The 12,337-nt window shown below is 46.4% G+C and overlaps 1 protein-coding gene across 1 annotated transcript; it reads right to left on the minus strand.

Moving 5' to 3' along the window:
* Positions 1 to 3,368: 3,368 nt before the first annotated feature.
* Positions 3,369 to 12,337, minus strand: JCHAIN (joining chain of multimeric IgA and IgM). Its single transcript, XM_026653339.1, has 4 exons — positions 12,268 to 12,337; positions 7,075 to 7,207; positions 5,891 to 5,971; positions 3,369 to 4,903 (listed from the first exon to the last, which is right to left on the minus strand). The coding sequence occupies exons 1-4, from the start codon at positions 12,329 to 12,331 to the stop codon at positions 4,702 to 4,704; spliced, it is 480 nt and encodes a 159-aa protein (XP_026509124.1). The 5' UTR covers positions 12,332 to 12,337; the 3' UTR covers positions 3,369 to 4,701.

The following is a 12,337-nucleotide window of genomic DNA, read 5'->3' on the forward strand; positions in this document are numbered from 1 at the left end:
GGGACAGAGCTGAATGCAGAATGTGCATTACATTATAGTCCCTTCATGTGCTTTTTCCTTGCAGATTTTTACTGCCATCTGGCCTGGCCAGCCTTGGTTGATCTCTGTTTTCCAAACTTGGTTCGCTGCAGTCTGGCAGCATTTTTGAGGAGCAGGGCCCTATTCAATTAATCTTGATGTACATTTCAGTCTTTACTGCAGATTGTCCAGCCAACCCTGCTTCCAACTTTGGAATAAGTGTAGATTTCCCTTTACTGAAAGGGTCTCTAAAAAGCTAGCAAAAATCTCTTTCTTAGTCTCAAACTAGGGGGAGCAGCACCACACAGTTACAAATTAGAATGAGGACAACAAACTCACCCCCCTGGAGTATTTAGAGCAGGTGAGCATAGGACACCATCAGTTTGTTAAAAAGCTAAGCTCTGACTACTTTGTGCAGTGTCTAGGGACAAAAATAGCTCTGGTCAATACATCCCTGTGGGTCCTGACACAGAAATTATTGCAAATGGAAGATGCCCTGGAAAAGAACCATGTCTGATCTGATAGGCCAATGGTACCGAAGTCAGGAGAGGGCATCACCTACCACAGTGGTGGCAGCAGCAGCAGAAAGTCCTGCCTCACTTAATTGGTTAGATAAAGAACAGAGATGGAATATTTTCTTAATGACAATCATGTCTATTACATCAGACACAATTACTCACATATAGCCCAATCTCGCAAGCTACATAGTGATCTAAAGTCTTTGCCAAGGAATGTATCCGTCATCAATATTCCTCTCCCAACATTCGCTAGGCAGCACCTAAGCGCTTTCCTCCCCTAACACTAACATAGACCTAGGAGAGCCTGTGTTATAAACAGCCCCGGACTCCTCCTCTTCCCAGCATGTTGTGCTAAGAGGAGATGAACTGTTTCCTCCCTCTTTCAACAGAGCGAGCCTGCTCTGTATTACTGCCCTGGGTGTATTCTTCAGCCAGGGAAGGACCAATCTCTCGGCCTGTTTTCTGTTTGGCTGGTTTGTTTGCTTGGTTGGGGCTTTTTGCCTAAACCCAGGCCACCCCTGTCTGATAACAGGGCAGGGGGAATCTGAGGTCTAGATACCCCTCCTTCAGTCTCAGGGTCCTAAATAAACAATTTGGAGGGACTCAGTCCTGCTTTCTTGCAAATGTGGAGTGAAATCCTGGTGCTATTGAAGTCAGTAGGGCCAGGATTTCACCCATGGCCTTTCCTACCTCCCAGGGATGGCCTGTTACAGGGCCCTGTTACAAATGGTTATTAAAACAGAAGAGAGGGTCTGAGCATGTAAACCTGCTAGAAAAAGCCTCCTGTTCCTCTTTGCTTTGCTTTCCCCCCCAGACTAGATTCCTCGGTTCAGGGGCGGCTCCAGGCACCAGTGCAGCAAGCGCGTGCCTGGGGTGGCAAGCCGCGGGGGGCGGCCTGCCGGTCGCTGTGAGGGCAGCAGTCAGGCGGCTTTCGGCAGCATGCCTGCGGGAGGTCCACTGGTCCCGCAGTTTCGGCGGCAATTCGGCGGCGGGTATGCCGAATCCACGTTACCAGTGGACCTCCCGCAGGCATGCCGCCGAATCCACGTTACCAGCGGACCTCCCACAGGCATGCTGCCGAAAGCCGCCTGACTGCCATGCTTGGGGCGGCAAAATACATAGAGCTGCCCCTGCCTCTGTTGGTATTACTGGGCGCCCCAAACTGTGCTTCAATAGGGATTTGGGGACCTAGGCTCCAGTTCTGCTCCCTTGGAAATAAAAGGGAAAACTCCCATGGACTTCACAGAAGCAGTATAGGGTTTCTAGTGAGTGATGTGGAGGTAACCTAATAAGTGTGGGCTTGTTGCATGTCTTCTGGGACTGTCCTGTTTATTGAAACCAAATTTGTGCCTTCTTCTAACCCCGTTTTATTGGGCATAGTATTCTTGGTGGGTTTTTTACACTCAATGAGAGCACGTGCTCTCCTCTGGCTGTGTAGCACCGGCTATGGGAACAGTTATTCCTACATTTTCAAAGCACTGCACCAGCTTTTGCCCATGAGACTTGCAGTAAAGTCCACTTGAATCCCCCTGAGGGTGAGGGACCACTCTCTGAGCCCAGGTGGGCGGAGCCAGGCTGTGCCCACCCCTTCCACCGGAAGTATAAAGGGCAGGTCCTAGACCTCAGTTGGGTGGCAGCTGCCGGAGGAGACAGACACCTCCTGCCCACTCCTGAGGCTAGAGACTGAAGAGGAGCCCTGCCGAGCTGAGGGCTGGCCAGAGCTGCCAGCCGACCGAGGCGTCACTGGCACTGCCACTGGCCATCTACCCTGGAGAAACGGTCAACACCCACACCTCCAGGTACACCCTGAGGGGAGGAAGTGGCCCAGTGACAGCCATTTAATGTCAGGCTGTGATTTAAATTGGCTCAAAAGGGTATTTTAATCTTCTGTGACCTCATTTTCTTGATCAAATGTGGGCACTATAAAGGTTGTTGTCTTGTCAGTAGGGAAGGTGTTTTGGATTTGAATTGGCAGGCCTGATGACAAGCACTGTTTTGGTTTCTATTTGAAGGCACTCATGCTGTACAGACCTAATATGCCAGCCACACAGTAAGATCCTGCAATTTACAACATGCAGGTACATGAACTGCAGGATTAGGGTCTAAACTGGCTCACAGCGGCCCATTCATGCAATGTGTCAAGCACTTTGAACATGTAGGATGGATCTTGATATGATAAAGCAATGAAGCTTCATTGCATCATTGAAATTCCTTGATGAAAGTATAAGCATCTAATCAATATGTCAGAATGGGTTTGCCTGTAACTCTAATTAAGGCTACGATGGGTATTTTTAGTAAAAGTCATGGACAGGTCATGGGCAATAAACAAAAATTCACGGGCGTGACATGTCCATGACTTAGGGTACGTCTACACTTACTTCCTGGTTCGGCGGCAGGCAATCAATCTTCTGGGATCGATCCCGGAAGTGCTCGCCGTCGACGCCGGTACTCCAGCTCGGCGAGAGGAGTACGCGGCATCGACGGGGGAGCCTGCCTGCCGCGTCTGGACCCGCGGTAAGTTCAGACTAAGGTACTTCGAATTCAGCTACGTTATTAACGTAGCTGAATTTGCGTACCTTAGTCCGAAGTGGGGGGTTAGTGTGGACCAGGCCTTATACTATAAATACCCCTGACTAAATCTTGGCAGTGGGGGGGGGGCAGCAGCACCAGCTACTGGGGGCTATAGTTAGAACTATACTATAGTCAGTTATTTAGTGCAAATTCTTCTTCTTCCCCTTGAAGATTGGAGGAAAACCAATACAGACCAGACTTCCTTTTAATGCCATTTAAATTTCACACACAGATAGTTGCAGAAAAATCTATTTAATTACTTCAAGCTTGCTAACAAAGCTGAAATCATGGGTACATGGCTCTTGCTCTATTTTGTTGCAACATGAAATCTGCCAGGGTTTCTCAGAATAGCCTAGGGATGTGCAACCAATTTTTATAACAGGGAGGAATGTATCAGCCTTCCTAGGGGTAATGCTGCACACAGTTTATGGACTTTCATACGTGACTGCTTCGTGAGAACACAAGGTATGAGGCACTCAAATGTGATGAACAGTGCAATGCAATATCAGCCTCTTTGATGGGTGAGAATTCCTTCTACAAACAAGAGAGAGGAATCTGGTGTAGAAGACTGGAAGGAAGCCCTAACTAGGGCCCCATTCTTGCAATCCGATCGTGCAAGCCCAAAGGCCACCAATGCACCTCTGAATGCAGAATGAGGACCTAGACCATTTATTTATTTAAACTGAAAGAAATAATTTGTTCTCCCCAGTGTTGGATGAATTGGAGAAAGCATTAATAATTGTCAGTATGGAAACACAGAGCAGTGAAATATCATTGGTAAGTAGCTCGATCTCGAATATATAGGGAAAGAATAATTTACCATTCCCGTAACACATGGTATTTTGGCACCATTTAAAAATACTCAAGAACAGGAGCATCCTCAGTCTTCTCTAAAGATGCAGGGATACACTGAGAATGTGATTTTCAAAGCCACATAAGGGATTAGGATGCCCATTAAAAATGAATAGAAACTGGGTTTCCAAATCCATAGGCATCTTTGAAAGCCCCATCCTGAATGACCTCCTTCTCAATCATGGCACTGATTTCTATTATGCTTGCAGGTGGGAGTGTAACCGTATGGTCGTGTGTTACTTAAAGTTTGTGCAAAAGATTATTTTAGATCATTTCAGTGGGGTTTTCCAAAAGAGCCATCTCAAATGGCACACTGATATTTTATGTGCAGGAGCGTTATCTCTCTGGGCTAAAAGGTTACTAGGGCAAAACTCCCACTGACTTTAATGAGAACCTCTTCTGAGGCAGGACTGAATGAAGACTGTCCAAGCCAGATCCCCTGCTGGTGTAAGTTAATGTAGCTCCCTTGATTTCAAGGCAGTTACATTGATTTATACCAACTGAGGATCTGCCTCACAGTATAGGATTTTGCCCACCATGCATAATTGGCTTAATTATTCAGTTATATTTATTACCACCGTGTGCTATAGAAAGAAGGCATTACTTTTCATGTAGCTAACACGTTAACTGTGAGGAGCTGATATTTCAGACACTGTCTTTCTTACCATGCTAATATAAATGTGTTTTGGTCTGTGGGGGCAGATGACAGTATAACAAGGCACTCTAACAGCAGTGGTTTAATCTAATCAGGGTAGCAGGATTCTGGAGTCAGAGCTGCTTGGACGGTGTTGATCTTCCCGCCGTAGAAAAACGGGAAGGTTGTGGTGTAGCATTTGTTCCTGTCATAGGTGTAGCAGGTATCGGAACTGCTGCAGTGGTTGCTCTGCTCAGCAGTAACTACCCGGTCACCAAGCTCCACTTCTGTGGGATCGCATTTTTTGCAGCTGGAAGACAGATAGGATGGAATGCAGGTTAGGCAGTAGTCACTGAAAGAGGCCACCACATGAGGCCACCACTGAAAGAGGGCTCAAGTCCTCATTGCTACTTTGGCAGTCACGTGTCAGTCGGGCTTTACTGTCTCTTTAGGCGCCAGGCCCTATCCTGATTTAGGAGCAAATGGCCCAATTCTCTGGCACCGGGGCCAGCCCCCAAACCTTCAAAAATGATGTCAGGTCCCCAAAATGATGAGCTTGGTTAACAGTAAATGTGGGGTTCTTTTTATTTGCTTTCCGGTTTTTGAGTGTGCACTTGGGTGACTTTTTCAAGCTTTCCTCTGCAACCATGAGGGCTAGAAACTCACTTTCATCTTTAATGAACTCTGGGATTCTCCTGTGATCACATGACTCCAGGAGCTGGGACTTTACTTAAAACATTAAATATTTCAAGACTCAGGATAAAATCATGAGTTAGAGCGGCAGAGAATTTGACCCAACATCTTACATTTACATAGGCTGAATCTCACTCACATTGGATTCAGCCTCAGCATGAGCAGGCTCTTTGCAGAAGTGAAATTCCTGCCAGCTTCATCACTATCTATGCTAGAAGTCAAGGTCTTGCTTTTGCCCCATGATCTCACATGGGTATTGGATTTTAATGTATTGGTGCTATGTGCATCGTGGCACTATTTTAAAAAAATGACATTTTATGAAGGGATTTGTTTAGTTTCTACATCTAAAGTCACCATGGTTAATCCTGAATTTGCTCTCCATAGGAAGGACAGGCTTGTGGTTAAGTCACTGGAATGGAGGTTGGGGATTCTGTTCCCAAGCTCTGTAGCAGAATTCCTGAGACCTTGGACGAGCCACGTAACTTCTGCCTCAATTCCCATATCTGTCTAATGGGATGTAGTGAGGGTTAATTCACTGATGTTTGGACAGTGGGATGGAAGGGCAAAGTGTTCTGAAATTAATGCAGTAAAGAAAATTACTCACAGCTCAGACAGCCGGTAGACAAAGGCGGTTCTCACTGGTGAGGTGGGATCAGAGATGTTCTTTCTGCTCATCAGGGGGACTCTAAGGGGGGGGGGGGGGAAGAACAGGACTATCAAGTGACCACAAATTGCTCTAATGAATTCTGCAAGCTCCATAATGTGTCATGATTATCCAAGTTCTTATCTTGTTCTGTGTTCAGATATTTTCATCTCTTCCCCTTCCACTCCCCGTGAAGTTTCAGATACTTGATCTGTAGAACGGATATGTGTTATACCTGCACTGAGCCTTCGCATACCCTCAAGAGCGACAGGTTCTTTCTTGCATCATTGCCAGACACCACCATGGAAAGACTGGAGGGTGTCAAAACACTGCACCGTGTTAGGCCATAAGTGAGTGATGGAACAAGTTCCACAAGTGTCACTTGCCACAGATGATGCATTCAGTAATGACATCATGGCACTGATGTTCCTCCTGCCCTCTCTTGAGCTGGTGGAAACCGGGACACAACACATATGAGACTAGCTCACTTTCAGGTGGGTGGGTGGGTGACTGACTCGCTCACTTTCTTGAAGTGAGATCTTCCTGAACTCCCATGGCTCCAATGCTGTCCTCCTTACTCAATCAAAACGTCCCTCACTCAGTGGGAATAAAAAATGCAGAATTAGTCCCTGTGAGCGGACAATTAATTAGCTAATTGCATCATGGGAGTTCGGCATTGGCTTCTCCCAGGGACAAAATCTCAGACTTGCTGGAGCAGGGGTCCACTCTGGAATGGCAATCCTATGTTCTGTGCCAGCCAGTGTCCCTAATTATCAGGACAGGAGAAAGGCTACTCTTGTCTCCTTCAATGTATCTTACAAAGCTACTGTCAACCCTTCAGAAACATTTCTGAGCTGCGTTTTGGACTGATGGACGAAGGACCATGCAGCTGGAATTCAGCAACATGTAGTGTGACATGGGCCATTTTCCACTAGTCTACAGCACTATACGCTACAGGCCACTAGAGCACTAGGTGGGTGTCAATGAAATCGTAATTACTTACACTATAACATGAAAACCAGGACATAATGAAACCCTCTCATGTCCCATAACTAATATGGTAAAGTGAGACAAAGAAAAGGAACCTGCTGTGCTGTGTCACCTCATCTTTACCTACTTCAAATCAAGCATTGTTTGCCACTTACATGACTCGTATGTTTCTCACCAGGACTTCTTCCTCGGGATTGTCTTTCGAAGGGACAAACCTTGAGGTCACCCTCGCACATTTACACTTGTTATCAACTAGGACATGCTCTTCCGCCTCCTCATCCTCATAACCTGGGAACACAGGATGGGTTTTTAAAGGAGAGAAAAACAAGAGAGAAGAAAATTCTTGCCAGTTCCTGGAATTGATGTACTGTATTTTTCAGACGTCTTATCAACCACTCAGTAATGTACAATGTGGTTCTCCTCTAACAGCTGCTCAGTCATCACAGGCCCTCCTGAAAAACTGAATCCCCCACTGCTCAGCCCCAAAGTCAGTGTGGTCTCCTTCCATCACTTACTTAAACAGCTGGGTCTGAAAGGGTGGGGCAATAGGGAATGAAGCCACAAATTATGCATAGCTGGAGAGGGTCTGAGAGACAAAAGGTGCAAGGTTCCTGTTAAACAGGAGTGCAGAACCTGTGCCAATACCTCAACTTAAGCCAAGGAAGATGTTCTGCTCCACACCAGGCAACTCAAGGGTTGTCTTTTGCTCCTTATGCAGAATACAAAGGAACCACAGTGGACCAAGTATGGTCCAAATAACTGTGTATCCTAAACATAAATAACATGGAAGGCCTAGCCTCATATATACACTGGCATCTGAAACAGAAGACCACGAGGGCCAAAAGAGGGCTCACAAGCTATTTAAAGGGAAACCACTACCCCACTTCTGTATGCTACATCGAGCTAGCACCAACACAGAGCTCTGCCATCCCAAAACTGCCTGAAGCATGAGCAGTAACAATCCCACCAGCATTCCAGCCTCTCCTCAGGGGGGTGGGGTCCGTCCAACGCTGGGCAGCTTCAGCAGCACTGTCAGAACCAGTCCTAACTTCATAGTTACTCCTCCAAAGCAGAGGGCGAACACAGAGGTCAGTGGGGAGTTCCCACTGGCAATTCTGAAACCCTTCAGCTCAAGTTTGGGCATTTTTATAGCTTCTAAGTAGTGACTTTGTCTTTACACAGCCAAATTCTCCCATAGCAGAAACAGATCCATAGACTTGACCCTCCAACACTCAGGGCCAATTCTCCAAAGGTAGAAACCAACTTCAGTGCAATAAAACCCCTCGGGTTTGCATGTCCCGCCAGAACTGCAAACCTCCTGGGCAGACTGGCAAAATACAGTGGCAGATAACTAGCTAGGTGCCAGATTGTATTTGGGCACCTCTGCAGCATTGGGGGAGGGATAGCTCAGTGGTTTGAGCATTGGCCTGCTAAACCCAGGGTTGTGAGTTCAATCGGGGGCAAAAAATCTGTCTGGGGATTGGTCCTGCTTTGAGCAGGGGGTTGGACTAGATGACCTCCAGGTCCCCTCCAACCCTGATATTCTGTGATTCATTCACTGGGTTTGAAAGAGGACTCTGGCCATTGGGGCTGGAGCCACTTGGTTACAGTCAGCCTCAGGAACCTTTCCCACTCCTAGTTTGGGATCAGGCAGGAAAATGAAAAGATTAAGATTGGCTGGGCGGGAGGGAAAGCCACTATAAAAACAAGGACCCAAGAACCCAGCATTAACTATGGACCAGCTGGGGAGGGTTTGAGCCAATGAACAGAGCAGGGTGGGATAGGGAATAAGAGTCAGACTGAGATGTGGAGCGAGAAAAGAAAGCGCTGAGCAGTAGCTGCTTGGAGGAGAGCTGCCAGCTGCTGCAGCTGTGCCAAAAGGGGACTCTTCCTGACACGCAGCATGGAGTTAGCAGAGCTGAGACCACAGGGCAAGACACACCCGTCTGAGCTCACAATCCATGTCCGCCCCAGAGTGCGCGGACGGGTTTGACTGACCCCAGAGGAGAGGTGGAGGGGGCAGCTGTGTAACTCCTACCAGAGAGCCTGACCTGGGTATACACGTGTTGTTGTGTTGTTAACCTGGTGCTTGTGCCGGGAGTTGACTCCGAGCCTCCTAGGAGGGAGGTTTGTTGCTGTCTGTGCAGAGGCACATGGCTGGGACTTGGGACCCCTCCCCCAGCTCTGGGAATCCCCCACCTCACAGAGTGTGCTTCCTAGCTGAAGCAGACAGACCGCAGATGTGCTAGCTCAAACATAGTGGAGTGGTGGCCACAGCAGCACTGCTGGCCGCTTGGGCTAGCCACCCCGCTATGTATCCGGGGGGCTGGGCAGGTGGGTAGTCAGCCGGCTAGCCCCTGCTACCCCGGCCACACTGCTGTTTGTTAGCATGCTAGCTTGAGCAGAACTAGCCCATCTGTCTGTTTGAGCTGGGAAGCAGCTGCAGTGTAGACATATCCCTTCGGTTCCACTTAAGCCCCTACTTTTTTCATGGGACTCAAAAGTTCCCTAGTCCCGAAGTGGCCCTGTGGATACAGGAGAATTGCATTCTTTGAGTTACCAAAGAGCTGGCTTTCTGCGGGGTCTCCATTTTTGCACTTGAGTGCACCTGCATGAACATTTTTGTGCACTGTCACTGGCTCACACAAGTGACGAATTCTATGGGTGGCACGTGCAGGGGATTGTACTCAGTCTGTGAGTGCAAACTTAGAGGCAGCATCTGATTTCAGATGCTAAGCGTTGCCCGGGATTCAGAGTTTCCCATTCCTGCACATTCCAAAGACTTTCCATTCTTAACTGCCCTCTGATGCTGTTTTTAATCCTGACTGAAGCCTCTGCAAGGCCATCCCTCACTAGAAATAAAGGCACTGTTATCTAGTAGATAGAGCACTTCACTGGGACTCAGGAGTCCTGTGTTCTGTTCCTGGCTCTGCCACTGACCTGCTGTGTAACCTTGAGAAAGCCACTTCACCTCTATATGCCTCAGTTTCCCCTCCGCACCCCTATGCAGTCTATTTAAGCAGTAAGCTCTTTGGGGCAGGTATTGTGAGAGAGAGCACCTAGTGAGGTGGAGCCCCAACCTACTTAGGGACGTGTAGGCACTAACGTAAGGCAAATAATGTAGCTAGAGTATAATTCTGTTTACACTGTACTCTTCTGATGCCATAGTACTTCCATATTCCCTTACTAAGGCCCAAAATACAGAACTCCATAATCGTATTTGACATATAACTATGATTCAGGTTTCATGGCCCTTTTCCTTCTCTGCTCTCTGCCCCCTCCACAATCTCGTTAACTGATGAAACAAGAATCCTTTCCTCTGAAAGAATAGAGCCTTCCTTTGTCTCTGCCTCAGTGATTCTTGATCTCTCTTCAGATTTCACCTCTAGAGGCTTTTCCTCTTCCTCTCCATCTCCCTCTGCTGTTTTGTAACTGTATTCTGTATTGCGTATGTAACTGTCCTCGCCAAGGGTTTCATCCAAAGGCCATTGAAGTCAGTAGACTCCCACTGGCTTAGCCAGGCTTTGGATCAGGCCCTAATTCTGTAACTATTATTCAGACCGCATCATTAGAGCATGTCTTCCTAAATGTTCACTAAAGACTATTATGGTACACTAAAAATAATGGGCCAGATTCATCCCTAGTGTAACTCCATTGGCTTCACTTATAATAATGAATGTAATTATATTTAATAATAATTGCTCTATAATTTTTGTAAAATGTAAAACCTCTTATAAATCACAAAAGTGAAAAGACACCCTCGTCCCCGGCTCTTCAGCTCTATAATAATGTCTCCATGTCCCGGTGGAGCAACAAAGACTCCTTAGGAAAAGCAAAGTGGTTATATAGGGCTTTGGGAGAGCTGCTTATGAATGCCTGGTGGTTGGATAAATCTATTCTGCATGTGGCTGAGTGTAAAATGGATTTGCGTGAGAAATGTCTCTCTTAACATTGGGTTGTCATGTAAAATGCCATGATATTTAGATGTGGCATTCAATAAAATCAATAAATAATCATCTGCAGCATATTAAAGAAGCAAAGAAATTGCAAAATGGCTGCTCACGCGCTGCTGAATTTTAAACTGTTTCCCGTATTAAAGCAAGAATAAATACAATTAGACCCAAAATGGATTCATTTAAAAACAAATGGGCCAAATTATGCTCCCAGAGAGGCACTTAGCTCACATAGATCTCACTGTGAGTTGCACACACATTAGAGGCTGTAATAATTACAATGAGAAGAAGCAAGTTCAGCTCTCGGTTGACCTGGTGCATATTTGACAATCGACCACTGTCACTGATTCCTGTACACTTCTGCAGCCAAATTCTGCACTCAGCTACATCTCTATGAAATCAATACTTTTAAAGACGTTATAAATTAATGCAAAATGTAGCCCTTAATGTTATCAAGATTAGAGAAAATGCAGGAGGTAATGGACCCTGGGGGTGTACTGTTCCAATTAACAGCAGAATAGAACACAGAGTAGAATTTGACCCAAATATATCTCTGGTGTAACTCAAGTTACACCATTGTATGAAAAAGTCACATCAAAATAGCCAATATGTACTACCTGTCAACCATTTTTACTATTCTCTATGGACAAGATTCTTATCTCACTTAGACCAGTGTCACCCAGGAATATCTCCATTTAAATCAGCAGAGTTACGTGGTGTAAAACTATAATGAGATCAGAATCCCCTATTGTAACAGCCAGATACACTCAGAAAGAAGTGTTTAGAAGCCTTTAATTCTAGCTAGGCAAAGTCAGTCTTGTGAGTTCCCCCGGTAGGAGGAAGAGAAAACACCTGGACTTTCAGTTCATTGATGCAGAACCTCTGATTAAAAGAGGGGGTTCTCAAACTGGGGGTCGGCACCCTCAGGGGGTTGTGAGGTCATTACATGGGGGGTCGTGAGCTGTCAACCTCCACCTCAAACCCCACTTGCCTCCAGCATTTATAATAGTGTTAAATATTTTTTTTAAAAAGTTTAATTTATAAGGGGAATTGCACTCAGAGGCTTGCTGTGTGAAAAGGGTCACCATTACAAAAGTTTGAGAACCACATGGCTAATACTAAGGCATTACTGAGTAGCTAGTGATCACTCTCTTAGCATTGCAATAGGGATTTTTCAAAACACCACCCTTTGGGTGCAGAGACAGACAAAGGCCCCAAGTCAAGTCCAGTGAAGACTGATTTCAGTGGGTGTTGGGTCTGGACCTAGCAGAGGGAGGCTTGTCTTGCCTGCCTATTAAGATCACTGATGACAGGTGGCTGTTCAGCCGAGCTACCCAAATGCAAGTTTATATTTAAGCATCATTTATAATGGTCTTCATTTCATTTCACACCTACCTGCCACAAGAGCAGCCCCCAAGAAAACTGCCAGGACTCCCCACAGTAACAAAGAGGTCTTCATCCTGCC

The sequence above is a fragment of the Terrapene carolina genome, unplaced genomic scaffold, assembly GCF_002925995.2.
Source record: "Terrapene carolina triunguis isolate 2854851 unplaced genomic scaffold, T_m_triunguis-2.0 Scaffold136, whole genome shotgun sequence".
NCBI classification, from domain to species: domain Eukaryota; kingdom Metazoa; phylum Chordata; order Testudines; family Emydidae; genus Terrapene; species Terrapene triunguis.

What these genes read in the sequence shown, in the direction of transcription:
- JCHAIN (XM_026653339.1), bottom strand. Translation starts at nt 12,331, where the DNA reads ATGAAGACCTCTTTGTTACTGTGGGGAGTCCTGGCAGTTTTCTTGGGG. An exon ending in GGGGGCTGCTCTTGTGGCAG is followed by an intron (nt 7,208 to 12,267) that starts GTAGGTGTGAAA and finishes CTGTGTTCCCAG; the next exon opens with GTTATGAGGATGAGGAGGCG. An exon ending in GTGAGAAACATACGAGTCAT is followed by an intron (nt 5,972 to 7,074) that starts GTAAGTGGCAAA and finishes CCCCCCCCTTAG; the next exon opens with AGTCCCCCTGATGAGCAGAA.